This window comes from Diaporthe amygdali (genome assembly GCF_026229845.1).
Source record: "Diaporthe amygdali strain CAA958 chromosome Unknown NODE_26_length_719862_cov_65_716256, whole genome shotgun sequence".
NCBI lineage: Eukaryota > Fungi > Ascomycota > Sordariomycetes > Diaporthales > Diaporthaceae > Diaporthe > Diaporthe amygdali.
The window spans coordinates 598,158-620,683 of record NW_026517046.1 but is presented as its reverse complement, the minus strand read 5'-3'; the positions used below and the strand labels follow the sequence as shown (position 1 = coordinate 620,683).

The following is a 22,526-nucleotide window of genomic DNA, read 5'->3' as shown; positions in this document are numbered from 1 at the left end:
CGGTGGGCCTTGGGGTGATGTGTGGTGTGTGGTAGACTATGTGGTATGTGGGTGCAAGGTTTGGCTAGAGCACCGAGGGTCCCTCCACCAGGCCTTCACCAAGGGGCCCAGGGGCTCTGCCAGTCCAACTTGGCAGATGGGTAGGTTTCCCGAAGTTCCTGCTGGATACCACGATACCCTCGCCTGACTAGGCCTGATTATACCCAAGCTCGAATGCAGGTCCTGAAAAAAAAGGTTGGTCTGTTGGGGTAGAGTTGGAGAAGGAGGGGTGGGGACAGCTCTGGAAGGTCTGCACGGCGCCTGGAAGACTTGCGATTGGAGGCGGTACCTGGTGAGGGGCTGGTGCTGGGGGGAGGGCTCTCCCAGCCTTTGGACGATCGACAGGGAGCAGGGCCAGATGAACTCCTGGAGCAATCTGGAGTTGCGGCCCGTCGCGAGACGTGGATGCGAGGTCGCCTGTACCTGCATTCTGCAGAGTCTCTGTGCCTGGTGCAACGTCTCCAAGACATCCTACCCACCAGCCCCACCCTCTGAGCGGGGGCACCCTTGCCGCTGCATGGTGTACATGCATCAGGTACAGCCCCCATGTACCCTGCGGGGCAATAGGGGTAGCATCGAAGGGACAGGAAGGGCCAGGAAGGGCCAGGAAGGTCGCAGGAAGGCCAGGAAGTCGCTTCGAGAACAGAGAAGAAAAGACAACGCCCCACCGGCTGGACTGCCCGACTAGGCTGGTGCCATCACGACTTGCTTCTTCGGCCTAACCGGCAACGGCACTGCACAGAGAGAGACTGTGATGATCCACAGCTGACGGGCATACGGAAGGGCTGGAGGCTCGAGCATTACCGAGTGTTATGGGTTCTCAGCTGTTCTGTCGGTTAAGGTGTCGGGGAGTTAGGTCAGAGGTCTGGCTTTCAGGCTTCCTGGCTGTCTTGCCCAGCTTGCTTTCTGGCTATGTGCAGGTGCCCGCATGACCGCCCATTCAATGGAATCTCGGCCCTGCTCCAGCCTGCAACAACCCAACAGTGAAACCTATAACAAACCCTTCCTATTATCATATGCTGCAAGACCCAAACAACAAGACCACAGCACGCGGGGGCAAACTGACAACTGACCACTGACTACTACCACCACAAGTACGGACCTCGGACCACGGACTATGGGCCATGCGCGAGTCCCTCCGTCTAACCAACCCACTTGGCGAATGCCGCCCTGACGCCTTCAACCCAATCGCATATCATCTTTGACAGCCACCACCATCACAATCACCATCACCCAAGCGGGTACGTACAGCACACACAGCCTGATCCACTGTTCTATTGCGGCACAGCTCCACATGTCCAGCACAAAGCTACTGACCACTGCATAGCAGCGGCCGCCTCCGTTATTCCCCTGCCCGGCTTCAGTCCGATCCGGACAGAAGAGCCTGCCTCCCAAGCACCTTGACTCATTTTCGGCTTTCCCTTCTTCTCCTTTAATCTGGATCAGTTGGTCGCATGTCATGCCGGCACTCGAGGGGCACTTGCGGTCGGTCCTCTCTTGACCGGTGAAGCTTAATGGGCATCGGTCTTGCATCCTGAACCATCCCTAGCCATGCCGGCACTCGACGCCCTGCAGTTGGGGTTCTCGGCGGAACCCGACAGGGGCCACCCATTCTTATGGCTATGCCAGGGTGCTGCTGGCTTGCTCCGTCACTCACTCACCTATGACCCGCTCGCTTCGCCCATCCTGCCTTGGCCAAAGCTTCGTGAGTAGCTGCCCGTTCTCGCATAGGGTTCTGGCCCCAACACGACGCTCGTCGTCAATATGGCCTCGCCAATGGCAGTGGTGCGGCAGTAGGCAGCAGAGAGGGGCGATTGCGTGGATAACTGCTTCTTCGGGTCAGGGGTGGCCGATTAGCCAAAGTGCGGGCAAGATGGCCTCCTCTCGCGACGGGGATCGCGCACCAGACAATGGTGGAAATGGTGTTTATCCAGCGGGCTACTGCACACACAAGGCCAAGTTTCCCGCTCCCAACACTGCCATCTGGTGCTGCTGTCCCCTCCCAGGCGAGCACCCACCTGCTTCTTCTTCTCTCTCAAGCGAGCTGTCGCAGCCACGCGCGCACCGCATCTGGAGGAACATGTGGCTTGCATTCGGCGTCAAGTTGTTCCACCAGACCGGCGTGGACGGCGTGGAGGCTTAAATCAATCTGACACAGGTCAGCCAAAGCGTATGTATGCAGTCCCCGACAGTCCGGTTACCCGTGGACCCAGGTAGGCGCCAACTTTCTCTCGCCTGAGACCTTTCCTGCCAGGGGTGGGGGGTTATGCACCCTCAGGCCGGGGTTCTTGGGAGCCGCACTAGTTGCGCGGCTTTCTCACCACCCGCAGAACCTCATTTTAAATGCTCAGCCCTGGATCGAAACTCTGAAGGAATTCTTCGGAAGACGTGTATCATGTAGAAATAAGGTGTTCAGGGGGGACAATCAGGAATCGGATGTGCTGGCTTGGTCAAACCGATGGCATCCGTATCGCGCCGGCGGGCTATGCACGGTGCAAAGTATACTTTGACCTTGTAGCGGCTGGCGCTACTGTTACAGAAAATGTCGCAACGGTCCAATTGGCTCTGTTTTGTATAGTCCATCAACCAAGTCTACATAGGCTCGACAATTGGTGTGTTGTAGCTTCGTGTAAGCTCAGACGGCATTGTCTTGTGGCGAGCGGTCTAAGAGTTAATTTCGCATGAGAAATAGACCGCGATCATTATGATTCGCGCCTCTTAGTTGATAGCTAAGGAGTCGGCCAATTCAATGCTCGCTTGACTTTTGTGTGAAGTGGCACGATGCTTTCTCACAGCCCTGGTACGATTGTTTGAACTCTGGTGTGCAATTGGCTCAGTACACTGGTGAGTCTCTCACTTATGCTGAGAAGGAACCGGTACAAAGCTTCGCAATTTAAAATGAATTGAATGAATTCAATCCTATCACATGCGTTGATGCATAAGATTCAGTATCAATATGTAGCGAGTTGGCACTTTTGAGTACAGTTGCTTGATAAGTGCTAGGAAAGAAATGTTAGCTCATGTTGAGGTAGATCCCGAAACAAAAGCACAGAATGTTGGGTATATTGACGAGGTTTCTGAGCTAAAAGAGCCATCCCTGATCAACTGTACAGGTTGTTGTGACGCGCTTGTGGCAGCTCTCATGACACCGGCAAAGCAAGCAGCACCCATTGGCACTCAGAATCTTGTACAATTGTAGCACAGAATAATTGTACACCGGCACGAGCTAGATCATGTCACAAAATCAGATTAGATCAGCCATCTCGAGGGCTTTTAGTAATGGCGGCCCTCGTATCATGAGAGACAGACATCATTACAAACTTAGAATCAACGAGACATATCCATCAATGTTCAGTCGCGTACATGCGGTTTGGCATATCCTCCTGAGAAAGAGCTACATGATCAAAGCTGGCATGTAACTGGCACTGTCATATTGTGTGCAACGACAGGTGATAATCAATTGATGCATCCCACAAATGAACATCGTGTTACTGTTTTTGCCTAATTTGACCAGTTGAGACATAATTGTACCTACTGACACGTTGAAACTTCCCTTTGGGTTTTATCAAAAGGGCCTGTTGAGTATTGAACATCTGCACCTGCATGTTGATTTGTCAATCTTCGAGGATGTCGATGAGTCGACAAAGGTACACATATTTTTGCGTGGAATCATGCCACTATGAACATTTTCCAGCCATAAACGTAACCTCATAGCATATCGTGACGCTTGACGTACTTAGGATCCATGTTTTGCTTTGGACAATGTATCGATTTGAATACATCACCGATCAAACTTGGGGCAGACCTGTTTAGGCTGAAAGTCATCTCCGGGTTTTATTTGAGAATCTCAGCAAAGTAGCTGGCCTTTGATGCCTTGAATACGATACAATCATCAGGGGTATCCCATATTCCGTACATGTTGATGCAGATACGCCGTACATCCCGATTTTGGACGCCTGAAATGTGAAGCACAGAGAGACACTAGACGGTGGTCTAGCGCTCACCAGATGACTGAGATCCCACAATTCCAGTGGCCGCACCCTTCTCAGCCCCCCGCCGCTCGTTCTCCGTGCGGATTTGCTCGTCCCGCTGGTCTTCTAGTGAGCCTCTATTGCGGCGGTATGTCCCCACGGTAAGGAGCACACCAACACCTGCAATTATGGCACACACTTCCATCGTCTGCGTGAATGAGTCGTTGTAGGCCTTGCGGACTGCAGCTCCCTGAAGGGGGATGATAGTGGGATGACCATTTCCCAAACTCGACACCACTGACGAAGGGACCATCCCAGCAAGGTGCTTTCTCTGCTCAACTGCCAGGATCGCTGATGACATAGCTATGCCAATGCTTCCTCCTAGCATTCGAGACTGAGCAACGATACCTTGGGCGGGAGCTAAAAGAAACGCCTTGTGAGTTGTGCTTATGTTACCATGTCGGGAGGGTTCCATGCAGACTTACCATGCTCGGTGATAGGGGCTTCTGTGGTTGTGAACATAGTTGCAGAAGCCGTAATCATGCCATAACCCAGGCCGATGAACACCAGGAAACCCAGAAATTTTGGCTCGAGCTCGACAGAAGCTGACACCGTTGTCTCAAGAGCCAGGCCCAGTGTCACCAGCACAGTACCGACCGTCATTGTCTCGGACAGCCGGTTTCGTTTCTTGCTTAATGCACCTGTGAGAGCACTCCCAATACCGGTGCCACCAAGCATAGGGAGCATCATAACACCGGCAATGACCGGGCTCTTGCCATTGACGACCTGAAGGCGAAGTGGCACAGCGAAAAGTGCGGCGAGGTAAGAGAAACCAAGGAATATGGTGTTCAAGATGACTGCTGCAAACACACGGTTGCGGATCAGGACGAGCGGCAACGCCGCCATCTTCTTGCTCCAAAGTCGCTCAAATGCGCCCTCCCACGCAAAGAGGCCGATCCAACTTACGAGACCCGCCACCAGCGGTCCGATAAAGGTCGCCTTGGACCATGGGTTCTCCACCTGGCTATGCCCGGCGTCCTGGAAGGCAAAGACTACAAGTACCGAGGCTGCTACAACAAGTAGCGATCCCAGGAAATCCAAGTCCTTCCATGATCGCTTGTGGATGTTAGGGACGTATGCAGCGTCAGGCCACGAGGCGTAGAAGAGGATCATCGCCACGAATCCAATGGGGCCACTGGAGATCAGGTTAGGATCTGAAGATTGTAAATTCAGTGGAGCACGTATGAGTTAAGAATACGCTCACTTGATCCAGAACACCCACCGCCAAGTGGCGTACTCAGTGAAAATACCACCGAGGATCGGGCCAAGCACGCCAGATGTTGATATGACCATTCCGATAAGAGGAGCTATAAAGTTCCTGGCCTTCGGTGGACTCATCTCAGGGAATATGATCATAGTGACGGAGAACAGGCCAGATCCACCGATGCCCTGGAACGCTCGACAGACAATGAGGGAGTCCATGTTCTGTGAGAAGCCGCAACCGAGTGAAAAGGAGAAGAAGATAAGGAAAGCGGCGACGAAAGCATTCCGTCTGCCGACGATGTCGGCCATCCTCGAGAAGAACACAGCAGACCCAAGGAAGGTCAGCGTGTAGGCCAGTGCGACCCAGTTGATACGTTCCATGTCGTGAAATTCTACACCGATGGTGTACAGACTGGTTGCGACGATGGAGGCGTCAACCATGGAGAGGCCGAGGCCGAAGCAGAGGCTATGCAAGACGTCAGTCATGAATACTTGGTAACGTTTTGCTGGGGGATGGGGGTAATAGACCCAACACAGAGAAATGCAAACCGCAATGGAGGGACATTTGACTCTCGGAACAGATTCTCAGCTCCAGGGTCGGGCTGGCTGTCAGCTGTAGGAGGCAGGTCTCGGGGTGCCATCTTGTTGACAGACCCGCATTCGAGTACAATTTGAAAGCTGAAATGCAGAAGAGGAACAGCACAGACTTCAACAAGTTGCCGGAAATATGGTAATTGTTGCACCGTGGAACGTCTAAGACGGGTTGAAGGAGTTTGTCTCGGATAGCTTCGTGAGGAGTGAGACCTCTGCGGGTCGTCAAGGTCTGTATCCGTGAAGTAGAAGGTTAGTTGATATAGCACACGATGTCTGGACCAAGTCGGAGATCGGGACAACCAACCTATCCTTTGGCAACAAGGAGGGGCTTTGGATTGGCCTTGCTTTGTTTTGCTGGAGTAAGCGAGGCCCGACGGCAGCAAGCTAAGTGGACGCCAGTCGCAGCTACCATGACGATGCAAGTGAGCCCAGCCAGACAAATTCCCTTCTTCTCCTCAAGCCACCTGCAGTTTGATACAAACAGCAGAGAATCTTCACTTCTCTTTGACTGCCAACACATTCGCATGCCAAGCCCATGTCACAGCAGCCAGATTCCTCCAGAGACAGAACAGCGCTGTTTGCCATTTCATATTCAAGACTGCACACAAATGCTGCTGAAAGGCGCCTCGTCAGCTGGGGGGAAAGTACAACAGCTAACCTGCAGGACGGACATGAAAAGTGCCCAATCAGGACAGAAGGGAGACCGTAAAGAGTAAAACACGTTGTTTGTAGCGGGCATGGGAAAGCCGAATGCGCAAATCATTTCTTACTCGCACTCGGACTCGCTTGCACTGCTGACATGCCTACTGACCTAAGCGCATTGCGCCTAGGCTGGTGGCACCTTCGTTTGCTGGAGCGCCTCTGAACCGAATGCAAGCTCATATTCCAAACATCTTTCAAAACATTCAGGGAGTAGCTTTTGTTCAAATGCGAAGGCAAAAACGAAACAAAAAAAAAGCCATACCAGGCCACCGTGAGGGGCTTGATTGGGCACCTCTCTCAACGGCTTCCTCCCACCGAACCCAAGAGGAACAGCTGGATCTCGTGAAACTGACCTGCTGCGGTAAGCCGCCGTGCCTGACCACCGGCACTGCCGTACGGTTTGCCGTACGGACTGCCGTGGCCACTCGCGACACGGCCGTAGATGAAGTGCTTCTCGCCGCGCATGTGCTCACTCGGTGCCACGGCCGTGTCACCCTGGGCGCGCCCACCGTCGAGGCGGCTCGCAAGACGAGAAATGTGCCGTTGCCCAGCCCGTGGAAGTTGAGCCGCGCTTGTGCGCCCCCAACTCGCCTTCTGGGGTGTTCTAGACTGTGCACTTTGTCTCAGAGGACGAGCTCCGACGCATCGTTTGGTCAGGTACGCGAGCGTCTGCAATGCCACGGTACGCGGCCGGACATAGCTCTGGTCAAAGCTGAAAGCTCGGTCTGTTTGAAGTCGAGTTTACGAAAGCTCCTCCCACAACAAGACATCTTGAATTGATGAAGGGCACTCCCTTTCGCAAGGCCTGTCCCTCGCGCAATGAATGCCTGGGACATCGGTGGGTATTGGTAAGGTCTGCCGTGCTTAGAACAGAGCATGAACGAGGAGACTATGGGGGGGGGGGGCCTGATCTGAAGAACAAACGCGATGATGGTAAAGGTACCACAGCGCTGTTCATGTCCAGTCTTGCACGAAATACAGCAAGCACACAGACCCAAGCTCATATATGCCGTCCGGCCTCCCTCGTGTGGGGCCGATATGCTGTTGCCGTGAGACCGTGGGCAGCTCCCGAGAAGAGCACCGACTTCGGCACACTTGCCAGAAGGCTTGCCCGGGAGCTTTGAGCTCCTGGGATTTGGCGGGCGTTTTCGCGTGAAAGCTTGCCGACTCAGGAGAGTGAGGGGTACCTCTGGAGCTCTCAGTGCCCTGCTTGCTGAGCAGTCATTGACATGCATTATGGCGGGGTAGTAGCTTCAACGGTGCCCAGATATCTGCCTCTGATGTCGAACCTTGGCATTGCGTGCTTATAGCCGAACACATTCTTGAGGGCCAATAAATTACCAGGGCAGATTTCCGTACTGTGCCCTCTTCACCCCCGGATACAGTTCTTCTCCTCGTTCGCAATCCTGAATATTTGAGAGACCTATGTTCTTCCAGGCACAAACAACATTCCGAACTGTTCAGCGCCTACTGTCGCGTCCCCAACCTATACTCAAGCTCCGCCTTGCCCCAAGCATCTACACAAGAACCATGGCCTCCGCTGCTGCTGCCAAACGCCTCGAGGGCAAGACCGTATTGATTACCGGCGCTAGCTCCGGCATTGGCCGCAGTACCGCGTTCGAGTTCGCCCGGACGGCGCCTAAGAACAACCTCAAGCTGGTCCTCACGGCGCGCCGTGTCGACACGCTGAACCAGATCGCTGCCGACATCAAGAAGGAGGTCGGTGACGGCGTCAAGGTGCTGTCGGTCAAGCTAGACATCAGCAACCCCGAGGAAGTGCGCCAATTTGTGCCCAACCTGCCGGCGGAGTTCAAGGACATTCACGTGCTGGTGAACAATGCGTATGCATGAGATCTTTCCAAGACGCAACTGGGAAACTCCAAAAGAGGCTAACAACTTGCTTCCGCAGAGGGCTGGTGAAGGGAATGGCCAAGGCACCTGAGATCGCCGAGGAGGACGTCAGCATCATGTTCGCCACGAACGTCACGGGCCTTATCAACATGACCCAAGCCATCCTGCCCGTCTTCAAGCAAAGACCCAATGGCGGCTCAGGAGATATCATCAACATCGGCTCCATCGCAGGCCGTGAGCCCTACCCCGGCGGCAGCATCTACTGCGCCACCAAGGCTGCCGTCAAGAGCTTCACGGACGCCTTGAGGAAGGAGACGCTCGACACAAAGATCAGGGTCATCGGAATCGATCCTGGCCAGGTTGAGACGGTGAGTCTTTGCCCTGGGGGCGAGAGGCGTCGCGTTCTCGTGAGCCCGCTGGCTAACACAGATGGCAGGAGTTCTCTATCGTCCGTTTCTACGGTGACAAGTCGAAGGCAGATGCTGTTTACGCGTACGTCACTTCCTAAACCCCCTCTGTTCATGATCGCTGAGTTGTTTGACTGACTGACGGATTCTATAGCGGCGTGGACCCATTGACCCCTGACGACATCGCCGAGGTTATTGTTTTCTCCGCCACGCGGAGGGAGAACGTGGTCATCGCGGACACTCTGATCTTCCCTCAACACCAGGTGCGTTCTTCCTTGCATGTGAGACCAGCGCGAATAGGTGAACTGACAGCCAACAGGGAGGAGCCGGAGCCATGCACCGAAAGTCATGAGAAAGCTTGTTTAGTATTGCGGGAAGGGGAACAGAGAAGCCTTTGGCGTAAAGCTAAAGTCTCAAGCATCAATGCGACTCGATGTTCAGCTAGATTTTTAGACGACTCAATATGTCTGCGAGTTTGCATCATACCCGAAGAGGGCAGTGATCGGCTCGTAGCTATGGAATACAAGCTTTTTTGCCTGACTCGACATGGTCGCGTGGCAGTTTGCGCAGTACATTACTCAGTAGAAGATGTGAGACTATGCATTGTGATATGAATAGCTGCTACTCAATGTTGTTGACAGGTACCCCGGCGACATGCGCAACACTCCTGGTCATCCAATAAACGGTGTATCTGGAGTTCTGTGCGAGCTTTCTAATGTAGGTATGCACAAAGGAAGAAACATGCCCAGTTTTGAAGTTGAGAACGAGCAACGGGACCCTGAGAGGCAGCTTTCTTGCTTAGATATTGGGATATTCAGACTCAGTAGTAACTGCCTACATGTTTCCACCGGGCTGATCAACAATCGTAGAGCTGACCGGCCGGCCACTGTGTTTATGGGAGCTTTGCATGAGCTCCGCAGCTTGTGGACTGTGTCTGTCATGATCTACCAGAAGTTAGGAACGATAGTGAGTCACAGGACTTAGTGACTGCCTTTATCAAACATTGAGAGAAATATTGAATGTGTGTCACTTGGTCACAAGTCACAGCCTTTTCCAGACATCGAGAGAAATATTGAATGTGTGTCACTTAGTCGCAAGTCACAGCCTTTTCCAGACATCGAGAGAAATATTGAATGTGTGTCACTTGGTCGCAAGTCACAGGCCCCTCTGATGGCTGCCAGGAGACTTATTTAAAGTCTTACTTCTCCCCGGAACTCAACTGTCCTCTCCTCTCTTCCACTCCCCAACACTCCAACAGCTGGGTCCCTACACTTATCCATATCCTACGATCTCGTACAGCTACTCGTGGACTGTCTCCATCAAGCCTCAGTCCCAACCTACCGCCAACATGGCGACGAATGCCTCAGAGCCCTCTGTCCCTGAGAACGAGAACGGGTGGGCTATGCGAGTGAAGGCTAGCTACACTCCGAGCGTTTCATTGAAGGCCAAAAGCGCTCTCGAGATCACCCAAGGAGAAGATGGGTGGGCCTTCCTATCTACCAAACAGCCAGATGGTTGGGTCCTTTGCCAGATTGGTATCGGGAAGGAGGAGCACCAGAGAGTCGGTAAGATCAAACTTCTACTTGGCATTTCTTTCGCACCCTAGGTATGCCATGGGCACTAACACATCACAGGCTGGGTACACATAACATACATAATCGCAGGCAAAGAGCGGATGAGGCCCCTGCCTATTGACATGCGACAGCCTATCATTGCTGTCCAGGACCCGACACTTCCAGGAAATGCTACGTGCCTCGAGAAGACCGTCCATGGCTTGTGGAGAGCGATCCAAGCTAATAGGAACACGATTGAGACAGAGTTGCCTCTGTCACCTGAGATCAGCTTTCGACTCTTTGGCCCCAATACATCTCATTACCCCATCGAAATCATGAGAGGTATGAAGCCCCTCATATTTGTTAAAGCAGAAGTTGACTAACAAATAATATAATATAGCTCTTGATCCTCCAGCACGGGCGCTTATGAGCAGCGGAAATTTCCACCCTAGACAACTTGCTCAACTGCCAGCTATGAGCAAGACGGATTGCCCAACCAAGCCGGGAATCTACATACGAGTCTATCCGGGAATCGAATCTCCGAATTACTACATCTTCGGACGTCGTCCAAAACCCCCTGGAACAGGACTCTATACTGGTCAGACTATTGGAACACAGTGGCCGCTTCGCTTTGACAAACACGAGAGGGACATGGCTTCGAGCAAAGCCATGCATTACCGGCTGGCGAGAACTTGCGATACCGAAAATGTATCGATGATACCTATTATTCTCTTTGATGAGAATCAGCCTATGGTCAGGGTTTTGACTTTAAACTCTTGCCTTAGTGCTGCCGAACTTACCATGGTATGCCTCTTCAAGAGTTGGCATCCGCTTCTTCTTGGCCCTACTCCGTTAAATGCAGTTGCGGCCTACATCTTGGATTTCCAGTCTGCCAGAGTCTTTGGCAATATTATCGACAGTGTTAACACCGGATGGCGGCCAGCGCAAATTGTCGGCTGCAACTGGCAGACACCCGTCATACGTGACCAGGATCGTGAGCTTACATGGTGTTCATGGTTTGATTATGAGAAGGAAATGAAGGTCTTTCGATGCGCTCGACGTCTATTCATCGAAAAGAACAAGGATGGAACCCCTGACAGCGCTCGGCTCAATATTACCAATGGCAACGATCTCTTTATCCCTCGGGAGGTGCTGAAACAATCCGCTGGCAGCCTTACGAATGGAATCACAGTCCATGTAGTGGTGGAATTTATGGGCAACGCGATGGATCATCCATCTATGTTTGTTCGGTTTCCACGAATCGGTCCAAACTGTGAGTTTAAGATGCTCCGGTCAATGGCCATCCGATTAGAGTGGACCGATACATCAGGGCAGTGGTTTACATGTGCTCTTACTCGACGGCAGGTTTGGCACTATATTGACAACGATTCGACAAAAGTCCCGTCTATCTACCAGGTTGGAATGAAAGTTGCCAGAATTCTTCAGTGTATCAACTACACTGGAGCTCGAGTTCCAGGATGGCTCACTGCAATCGGAAGAGTGGTCGTCAAGGAGTTTAATTATGACCACCTGAAGCAGGAACTTGTCGCCACTAATACCCAAAGCCGGGTCAAGCAGTGGCCAGCCGACAACACTATACAGCAGAATACTGCTCGACTTCAGCAACTCATCAGTTCCAAAGGATGGTCAACTTCCATTGGCGTACGCCCGGATCGCATGCTGCATAATCGTGTGGCGTGCGATATATGTGTTTCACAGGCTACAGTAAGTATAATACTCATGAACAGGCTCATATATATGCTTTATTTTAGCTAACCATAGTATAGACGACTCCATGTTTTGGAGGGAAATGCAACTTTAATGCTGCGACAGGCACGTGTTCAGCGTGCCAATCACTTCGCCGACCCTGCACATTCACAGACGTGCCCCAACCTGTCGAAAAGCTTCAGACAGGTGCTATCTACTCCGAATTGGGCATGACAACCAACGTCTATTACATGACCAACGAAGCAGATATTCAGAAAATCAACGCGCCATTTGACCCCAAGCTGGATCAAGATCAGGATGAAGACCAGGATGGTTAGAGGACGGGGGTTTGATGGATCAGTTTGAGTTGGCACAGGTGTAGTGCAATACCTTTTTGGACGAGAAGTCATCCAGAGACTACCTTAGTTTTGAAATCAACATCGCTGCTTTTACGTAACTTATTTGCCCGTATGTGCTCCCTAAGTGGTTTTGTTCTCAATCCGTGTATAGCCTCCAGTAAAGCTATAGGTGGTCCCTTCATACCTAGGCACAGTAAAAAGACCCAGATTTAAACAGCACTCAATGCCGATAACAGCGAGTTTAAAACATTATTTGGCTCGTGTCCGAACCAACTGTCACTAACATCAAATGTTGTTATCTAACGCTCGGTCTTCAAGTGCTTATCAATGTATAACGGGGCCCGCCTACAACTTGATGTGAGTACACAGATTGCACACAAGACCACTTCAAGACGATCCCACCCCATCTTTATATGCTGCGTAGTATATTTAGGCGGGCAGATATTCCAACTAGGCGTCTCCATCGATCTAGATTGTCGAAATCATGTTCATTAGGTGAAATCGCTCTGACGTTCACAAGCACTTACAGCAAGAGAACATGGGCGGCACTCTTCACTATTATAGGGATGTGTCTCAGGACTTTGTTTCTGGTCTTTTGCAGAGCTAATATCTTCTGTTGAAGCCAATTCTCAGTAATTATCATAGTGACAAGGCTGGACCTTAATTTCTCAACGAGGCCGACATTGTGGTACGCCGATAGGGCATGGAGCAAGGTGCTTAGAGGACACGCCCCAGACAACACAGCGAAATACTTCGTATCACACGTAAAGTAGTGGGTGGTTGAAAGATCTTTGGGTCTATTCCTATGCATTTCAGAACCTAATTAATTGCCTGTCAGCTCTATATCTGGACTTCATTGTAAGTTGGACGTCGTCCAAGCGTGGTTACGGGTAGCCAGCAGCTGTCTGCGAACAACTGAGAGCTCAGAGGGCTTAATAGACTCGGAGCAAGGTTGAGACGCATGAAGGCATACCAAGAGAGGGAAACCAGTCAATTTCGAAGCTATTCCAGGAGTTTTGTGTGTTGACTGGACCACTGCGGTACTGTGCAGCTGTTATCAGTGTCGTGTGTGCCATGCTCCCACGCAGGGTAGCCACACCTTCCCAAACAAGGGTGGAAGAGAGCACCACTACCCAAAGTGGCAGTCTGCAACCGTTCCTTCCCAAATATCATGGAAGGAGCGCAGGAGCGCAAATCATACAGGACTGGGGTTTTCTAACCCCAGAGGGGATGTTACAACCACAGACCTCGTCCCAGCGCAGCAGCAGCAGCAACAATCCTTTTTTCAGAGAATATTTGTACCATTTTGTTGTTGAAAATGCCTAAAAAGGCACGCTGCGAAGCGCTCTGGGCGCGCATTAAGTCCCTCCTGTCCCCCTCCTCTCCCGGCCTCGGTGGAGGCACCATGTCGAAGAAGCGCATCAAAATGATGCAAAAAAAGGCGCCTGTATGTACTATTAATCCAGTCCAGCTGTTCCCAGATTCTTTCCATTACAAGGTACCAAGACTCTATTAATTAGATTCTATGGACGTCCTCCAACGACTTCCATTGCTATGTGTATTTCCTGCTACTCTAAGCTGACAGTAATGTGTGTAGACCGAGCGCCCACCCTCTCCCCTCCCTGCCGCCTGCCTCCCCTCCCCTGGTGTTGCGTCGTGGGCCGACGCATAATTTTTCTCTTTTTTGTTCTTTCCTTGTTTTATTTTTTGGGCCCCCGTCCTGGCTTTTGCTTGCCTCCATTCTATTGTGCTCCCCGGTGGAGCCAAGAGGACACAGCATCACCAAGATTGACCCACCAAGTATCATTATCAACATAATTACCAACCAAGCATTCTTGTCCCCAATAATTACGCTCAAACTCAGGGGTGCAACGATGAGATGCTACCCAGCTGGCTCAAACCCGGATGCTATTTCATTGCCTCAACAGCTAGGCTCCACGGCAGCCGCGGCTTCCTCCTTCGAACACTGTCTTCCTCGGCAGCCGCAGCCTCGTCCTCGAAAACTGGCGAGATTCTTTCCACACAGCTGTCCCGGAGCTTGACTCCATCTTACGGTGCTGGCGCCCTTTGTTCTTCTTGCAGTCTACTCTCGACAACTGGCAACCTCTCCTCTACCCTCGGGTAACTATCCCAACGCTTGCCTCTATACTACGGCGCTGACATCCTCTGCTTCTTGACAATTAGCACCCCATTCTCCTGCTCCATAGCTGGCCTAGGAGTAGAAGCTTGCCTCTCTTCTACAGTGCTGCCGTCCTTTGCTCTTCAACAGCTAGGGAGCTCTTCTCGACAACTAGCAATCTCCTCTCCCCTCCTCCTCGACAGCTTACCTCCGATTTGGTGACCTCTTCCATCTGATAATCAGCATATCCTCCTCCGCCTCCTCCACCACCACCACAGTTCACCTAGCTACACCAACCTGGCCGCTTGCCTCCATTCTACGGCGGTGGTGTCCTCTGCTTCTCGATAGCTAGCCGAGCTGCACCATCCTGGCTACTTGCCTCCATTCTACGGCGGTGGCTTCCTCTTCTTCTCGATAGCTAGCCTCACTACCACCAACCGAGCCGCACCATCCTGGCTACTTGCCTCCATTCTACGGCGGTGGCGTCCTCTGCTTCTCGATAGCCAGCCTCGCTGCACCATCCTGGCTACTTGCCTCCATTCTACGGCGGTGGCGTGCTCTTCTTCTCGATAGCTAGCCTAGCTGCACCAACCTGGCCGCTTGCCTCCATTCTACGGCGGTGTCGTCCTCCTCTCAATAGCCAGCCTCGCTGCCACCAACCAAGCCGCACCATCCTGGCTACTTGCCTCCATTCTACGGCGGTGGCGTCCTCTCCTTCTTCTTGATAGCTAGCCTCACTACCACCAACTGAGCCGCACCAACCTGGCCGCTTGCCTCCATTCTACGGCGGTGGCGTCCTCTCCTTCTTTTGGATAATTGAGTTGGATGTCACTAGTTTGGCTGCTGGTTTCCCATTGGGGGATACTAGGGGACAGACATGCCATGTTTAGCCCCACATGCCATATTGGTTGACATGGCATGTTGACCAAATAGGATTGGCACAACGCAGTGTTTGAGGTTATAGCAGCGGGGAAAGGAAATCTGTTAGACCAGTACCTCATAGTGTAATGGTGAAAACAAGCAGTTTCAATGTAGCTGTTTAACAAAATGGCAACATTGGCGGTTCGAATGCCGGCTTGAGAGTGTTTTTTTATTTTTATTTTATTTTATCTATAGATATCTGTGACGGCAGAGCTATATAAGACTGCACTGTATTCTAGAAGGCGGTTTGGAATTCTGACCTTTTAGTTTCCTTTGTTATAGTGCAGCAGTGAAGGCGTTGTCTTAATTCTAGAACAAACAGAGGCTCGTCAAAACGGTTGCGAGTTTGAACCCAGGTAAAGCTGAGTTCAGGTCTGTTTATATAGTATTGTGGCTGATTAGCAAACGCTGCCGAGCGAATTCGGTTCCAGTCCCTAGGGGAGGATGGGCGCCCAAGCAAAGGTCAGTGGGCGGGCGAATGTGCCTCTAGAAGCATAATCCTTCCTCACTAGAGCTCCAGATTCCGTTTCACTGGATCGAACCTTTAGCAAGTGAAGTATAGGGGGATGTAACGACACAGCTATGTAAGACTACACTGCATTCCAGATGGCGTTCTGGAATTCAGACCTTTTGATTTCCTTTATCAGAGTGCAGCAGTAAAGGTGATACAAGCTTGACTACTGCTGCAAATCAATTCTATATGCCGGCTAAAAAACTATAATAACCAATCGCCAGATTGGCTATTCAGCAGTATATAAGAGCTGTACTATCACAAAAAGCGCTGTTTTAATATTTAGCTAATAAAGTAATACTAATATATTTAATTAAAATATTATAGTAAATTAATAAATTAAAAGAGAATAGTATAAGATATTACTTATATATATATATATATATATATATTATAAGCTTTAATATATTATATAAATTTATAAAAGAAAATTAATTTATTTTTAAAATATTTAATTAAAATATTATATTAAATTTAAATATTATAATAAATATTAACTAAGTTATATATTTAAATATAATAACTTATAATAATATTAATATTAAAGTTATATAAATAAATAAATAAAAGTTAAAAGCTATAATTTATAAACTATATAGCTAAGCAGTTAAATAACTACTAGCTAGCTGCTAGCTGGCTTATTATATAACTATTACTATTTACATAGTAAAATTTAATAAAATATTATTTATATATAAAAAAAATTAAAAAAAAAATTAAAAAAATTATTTTTGTTGTAAGGTGTAGGTCTGGAAAGTTGTTAGCTTAAATTACTTTTTAAAGGGAATATAGAATTAACCCACTCTACCCGGGTTCGAACCGGGGACTCGGGAATTGAACTAGAGACTCTGGAACTAAATTCTGAGTGGAAGTCAAAATCCCGCGTGCTAACCGCTACACTATAGAACCATGTGCGGGGTTGACTTGCAAACAAGCACTAAGGCACTAGCATCACCAGTTTTACAAAATTTACATAAGATCCTTACCCCCCAAGCTAAATGCCCCTTGCACTCAAATAGCTTTTTTACTAAGACATATATAGTTTAAACTATTATATTTTAATAAATAATTAACTAATATATATAAAAGCTATTATATATAATATTTTAAAAAGTTTATTATAATAATTAAAAAGTATATTTTTATATTTAATTCTTTTTATAAAATTAAATATTAAAAAAAAAAGCTAAACATTATATTTTAATAACTTGCTCTGTTTTTTCTTTTTATTTAAGAAGCATACAGTATGTGGGTAAACAGTAGGGTTCGTATTTGTAGTCTGTAGAGGAAAGAAAGGGCAGCGAAGGCTGTGGGCTGCAGAGGCTATAGGTATACTACATTCCCTGGACTTATCTCTTATCTTATCTAATCTGATCAGCTTACCTAATCACAAATAAGCTGCACTGGGTGTCCGTGCGTCGCGTTGCTCAAGACCCACCAACTCCAAAACTGCAGAACATCAACAGCAACGTTTCCTTCCTAACACAGAAAGCTATAACGTGTATTTAGGATTCACTCAAGCTTCTTAACACCCACAGGAGGTTTTCCCACAGGAGATTATCCCACAGAAGGTTATCCCACGGGAGATTATCCTATAAAAGGTTATCCTATAGGAAATTATCCCACAAGAGATTATTCCACAGGAGGTTATCCCACAGGAGGTTATCCCATAGGAGGTTATCCCACAGGAGGTTATCCCACAAGAGGTTATCCCACAGGAGCTTATCCCACAGGAGCTTATCCCACAGGAGCTTATCCCATAAGAGATTATCCTATGGGATCCTAACTTGACAAATAACCCCTGAAAAGATTGTCCAATTTATCCACGATCAAAGCAGCGACTTTTACTGAGATAAAAGTAGCCACCACCAGTGCGAGCCGACCAAGAAGCAGATTGCAACACGCCAAGAGACACGTCCGCTTCAACACCTCAGACACCTCAATAATATATCGGCTCTCAAGCGCACCATGAAATGATTGACCCGCTTGCCGTCTTCATGAGGAGCTAGTGGTGGTTACATCTCCACGCGAGACCACTCAAAAAAGACTGTGCCCTGTTGGGTTGGTGAATCGAAGGATGGGAATCCGAGGTCTCACAGCATCACTGAGGCCCTTTGCTGCAAGGTCAGAGTTGGCTGGCAGGATTGTCATTGACGGCCCAGCTCTCGCGTATCACATATTGTTTGCTTGCCGCTTGGAGAGCCGGGTCTCGACTGTGCTCAAGGATCCGTCGTATTTTGCCCTTGGTTCAAAGGCAATTCAATGGCTCGACGACTTGCAGTCTCATGGATGTCAAGTGTATTAAATCTGCCACATTCCCTGAACCTATTGTCCATATACACTGACGGTTCTCAGGTCAGCGATCTATTTCGATGGATACCTACCAGCCTCCAAGAGCGTTGTGCGGCTCGACCGTGTGGTCGAGACCTCAACTGCATCCAATAAATACTTCTTGTCCACAAGTTCTGGCATTGCACTTGATGGCGATAGTGAGCCTGCGATTCGCCAAGCAAACCCTCGAATGCCCATACCGGCTTTTATAGTCCCAGCAATCCTCGATGCCTTGAGGACATCAGGACGATACAGCCATCTCACTCATCTTGTCCCGGGGGAGGCGGATTGCTTCTGCGCAGAACATGTTGGCCGCGAGGGCGGGACTCTTCTCACCTCAGACTCTGACCTTCTCTTGTATGATCTGGGCCAGGATGGCAGAGTTGTGTTCTTTAATGACATCGAAATCAACAATGAAGAGGCCGCCCAGCTGGCAGCTCTAACATACAGCCAGCACGCCATATGTGAGAAGTTGTCACTCGAATCAGGCCAGCAAGGCATGTTATCGCTCGCGTTTGAGATCATGATGGATCCGTACCGGAAGGTTCCATCTTGTGTAGCGCAGTCAAAAAAGAACCATTCGGCCAACGCATTCCCTGTCGACTATGCGAACTTCATCTCCGAGTACGTCAAGGGCCCCGAGTCCATACTGGCAATACCGAAATACTTGAAGATCCTGGACCCTAGGGTGTCAGAATTCGTTCTGAGCTGGACAAGGGACGCGGAGGGTGGGAATTCAGCCCTCGACAACGCTCCGAGAGACGGATTGATCTTCTACCTCCCTCTGCTTCTCGACCGATGGGACCGTGAGAGTGCGTGGAGTCCAAGCATGTGGATACGACAGCTGGCGTACAGCCTGTGCGGAGATACTCAAGGCACCAAGTCGATGGTTTCGGAGTACCGGCGTACGATGTCTCGCAAATCTAATGGACAAGCTGTCGAGTTATTAAATGACCACGATGTGGCACAGACGGCCCGCGGGTTGGTGAGCTCATTCAGTTCCCTCATCGATACAGCAGCGATTCCTTCCTCTCTAGGGTGGGCAACCTTTTGCTTACAGCAAGAAATCACACATGCCTCGGAGCACGGGAAGGAGTCACTGGCACTGAAGCTCTGGCAAAAGGCGAGCAAGTCTAGAGGAAGGCTAGATCCCGGAAGTTGGGATACTGTCCACCTGGCGGCACAGATCCAGGGGACACTCTACTCGCTACGAATACTGCACCAAGTCTTGAGATGCCAGATAGGGCCCCTCGTCACAAGTGCTGGCCTGCAGCCACAAGTGGCCAAGTTGGTGGACTGCCTTTCCACACTACCATCCTTCGCAGACTTCCTGAGCACCACAGATGTCGCGGGTTTGTTTGTGCGACTACAGGAGGCCGGGGTGTTGGATGTCCTGGCGGAGATCACTGGCCAGCAGGCACACATCTCATTTGAGAAGACTGGAAGTAGGTCTAGGAGGAAGAAGAGACAGGCGGACAGGCTGGAGCAACGGAAGGCCAGGCCTCCGCCCTCTGCAAACCCCTTTGACGCACTGAGTTGAGCTTCTTGACGTGGGATATAGACGGAGAAAGGATAATGGATAAGTGTTGACTGGAAGTTGCCCAAGTTGATTGTACGTACTTCCACAGAGTCAGGCAGTCGGGCAGCCAGTCAGGTCCCGATGGGAACGAGCATGATCCGTAACGAGTAATCGCAATAGATCTCAGTAGTTCCGTTTTGGCGTGGTCGTGACGCTCTCCTATTCGATGCCCATCTGGGCAAGAGTAGTCGAGATCGAGTCATGAATGAGTGCACGCTTCAACATATTCTAGCTTGTCTTTGCGGTTTGAGGACTGGAGGTTGGGCTACGTTGGTGGCTACTGACCGTCGACCGCCAAGCACTGTGTAGGTGCAGGTGGTGCGACCCGACAGGGGGCCAGACGTTTGGAACGGGCCCCGCACTAAATCTCTGCCAGTGTTGAGCTCCGCCTAAAATTCAGTTGAGGACCCCCAAACCTACATTACCTTCCAACCTCGCGCACTTTTTCTTCCCTCCCCCAACTACCTCCCGACACGATGCGGAACACTCTGATCTTCGCGGGCTCATCCTGCCCGGTTCTCACAAACAAGATATGTGAGAGCCTGGGCATGCCGCCTGCAGAGGCGGAGCTCTCGCAGTTCTCTAATGTGGGTGCCAATCGGCCCTGCGCCTGTCGCTGGTTCTGAAGCGCGCCGTTTGCTGTCGCCGCGACTGCGACCACGACCGCTACCAACCTCTGTTGCAAAGTGACCTGGCTCACCATCTTTTCTTCTCTGCAGGGCGAGACGAGCGTCAAGATTCTCAACAGTGTCCGAGAGAAGGATGTCTTCATCGTCCAATCGGGCAGTCCGACCATCAATGACACCATCATGGAGCTGCTCATCATGATCTCGGCCTGCAAAGGCGGCTCTGCTACCAAGATAACCGGTCAGTCTCCCCTCCGTTCCCTTACCTGCCGCCTGTCGCCTTACCCTTGCGCTGACCTCGAGCCACAGCTGTGCTGCCCTACTTCCCGTACAGTCGACAGTCCAAGAAGAAGTCACATCGAGGCGCCATCACCGCCAGAATGCTCTCCAATCTTCTGGGCGTTGCCGGAGTCAAACATGTGATCACTGTTGATCTGCACGCCTCCCAGATGCAGGGCTTCTTCAAATGTCCTGTTGATAACCTCCATGCCGAGCCGCTCATCGCCCGCTGGATCCGTCACAACGTGCCCAATTGGAAGGAAGCCGTGGTCGTTTCCAAGAATGCCGGTGGGACAAAACGTGTCACGTCTCTCGCCGATGCTTTGAAGCTCAACTTCGGCATGGTCACAACCGACCGCAAGAGGAGCGGTCCCGGTTTGACACACAGTATGATCTTGAATCAGCTGGAGAAGCTGGAGCCGTTGGAGCCGGCAGCAAACCGGATTGCGAGGAACAGCTTCGCCGAGCCACTGACGCCGACTCCGCAGGCTGCGCGGTTACGCCGCAGCCGTCTTCAGGCAGCTGAGCAGAGTTCTCCACAGCGCGCCAACGGTTTGCAAGTGCTGACCAACGGCCAAGCGGAAAGCGCAAGCCCATCTTCGTCGGCCATTGCTGTTGAGGACCACGCCGACGTGCCTGCCGAGGCGCAGACTGAGGGTCATGATTACAATGATCAACGAGCTCGAGAAGTCACACACGGACGTCTTGTGCAGGGCCACATTGTGCCCGATGATTTCCCGTCCCCAGCCACGTCGGCTGCAGACACAACCATCCCTGATGAAGATCCTATGGCGCAGTCCCAGGCATCGTCCTTCTTCTCGCCAGATGGGCACGCGCTGGGTGGGTCTGGTGATGCAGAAGCCAGCTCCGATGAGGAGGAAGACAAACTCAAGGACCCCAAGATCGAACACATGATCACGCTCGTTGGCGACGTACGGAATCGTACGGTGCTGATCATCGACGACATGATTGACAAGTCCGGATCGTGGATCGCTGCCGCCGAGACCGTCGTGAAGCGAGGCTTTGCCAAGAAGGTTTACTGCATTGCGACTCACGGCGTCTTTGGAGGTGATGCCCTCCAGCAAATGCAAAAGTGCGAGTGCATTGATGCCATCGTCGTCACCAACAGCTACCCCATCAATGAGGAAGCGGCCAGGAATGCGTCCAAGCTTACCGTGCTCGACTTGTCATTCCTCCTGGCTGAGGCCATTCGACGCAGTCACTACGGTGAATCAATCAGTCCGCTGTTTCAACATATACAAGACTAGGATTCATGATTCGAAGATGGCACATATTCTCGTGCGCAAAAAAATGACCAGGGTTTTCTCCCCTGCGGTATCATGGGTAGGGATGGCAACTGTAGGGATGTTAAGCGAGGCGTCACGGCAGATTTTAGGAACCCAGGAACAAGGCGTGCGAGGCAAGTTTGCGGTCGTTATTGCTAATTGACCATAAAATAACAGGACAGTCGGGCAATATAAATTCATATGGCTTCCAGAGCGCGCGGTCTCCGTGCTGTCTCATTCCCAGTCAGAACAATTGCATGCAACTCCCTTTCCAGCGTTGCTACCCTTTGGTAGCAGGGGCTCATTCCGTTCTTCCATGGATGAGTCCTTAACGGACCGTTGGCAGATCGACCCGAACCAGAAGGCCCGTTGTCATGATGTAATGTCACCTTCCTCGGAATGGTAGGCAATGGGCAAGATAACATCTC

General features: G+C 50.8%; 5 protein-coding genes across 5 annotated transcripts; 4 read left to right on the top strand and 1 right to left on the bottom strand.

Moving 5' to 3' along the window:
• Positions 1-1,912: 1,912 nt before the first annotated feature.
• On the top strand, positions 1,913-2,182 carry J7T55_010217 (uncharacterized protein; the record flags this gene model as incomplete). The annotated part of the gene is made up of 1 exon (XM_053131419.1): positions 1,913-2,182. The coding sequence occupies one exon, from the start codon at positions 1,913-1,915 to the stop codon at positions 2,180-2,182; it is 270 nt and encodes an 89-aa protein (XP_052990643.1).
• Positions 2,183-4,032: 1,850 nt separating this feature from the next.
• On the bottom strand, positions 4,033-7,804 carry J7T55_010216 (major facilitator superfamily transporter; the record flags this gene model as incomplete). Its single annotated transcript, XM_053131418.1, has 6 exons — positions 4,033-4,430; positions 4,496-5,205; positions 5,275-5,739; positions 5,942-6,096; positions 6,885-7,294; positions 7,564-7,804. The coding sequence occupies 6 exons, from the start codon at positions 7,802-7,804 to the stop codon at positions 4,033-4,035; spliced, it is 2,379 nt and encodes a 792-aa protein (XP_052990642.1).
• A 295-nt stretch (positions 7,805-8,099) lies between these two features.
• J7T55_010215 (uncharacterized protein) lies at positions 8,100-12,425 on the top strand (the record flags this gene model as incomplete). The annotated part of the gene is made up of 11 exons (XM_053131417.1): positions 8,100-8,410; positions 8,479-8,788; positions 8,857-8,912; positions 8,982-9,090; positions 9,147-9,172; positions 9,697-9,793; positions 10,086-10,392; positions 10,462-10,722; positions 10,781-11,653; positions 11,780-12,105; positions 12,285-12,425. The coding sequence occupies 11 exons, from the start codon at positions 8,100-8,102 to the stop codon at positions 12,423-12,425; spliced, it is 2,817 nt and encodes a 938-aa protein (XP_052990641.1).
• A 5,649-nt stretch (positions 12,426-18,074) lies between these two features.
• Positions 18,075-19,868, top strand: J7T55_010214 (uncharacterized protein; the record flags this gene model as incomplete). Its single annotated transcript, XM_053131416.1, has 2 exons — positions 18,075-18,277; positions 18,353-19,868. 2 exons carry the CDS (start codon positions 18,075-18,077, stop codon positions 19,866-19,868), a joined length of 1,719 nt encoding a protein of 572 aa, XP_052990640.1.
• Positions 19,869-20,383: 515 nt separating this feature from the next.
• On the top strand, positions 20,384-22,080 carry J7T55_010213 (uncharacterized protein; the record flags this gene model as incomplete). Its single annotated transcript, XM_053131415.1, has 3 exons — positions 20,384-20,494; positions 20,627-20,774; positions 20,843-22,080. The coding sequence occupies 3 exons, from the start codon at positions 20,384-20,386 to the stop codon at positions 22,078-22,080; spliced, it is 1,497 nt and encodes a 498-aa protein (XP_052990639.1).
• Positions 22,081-22,526: the final 446 nt, after the last annotated feature.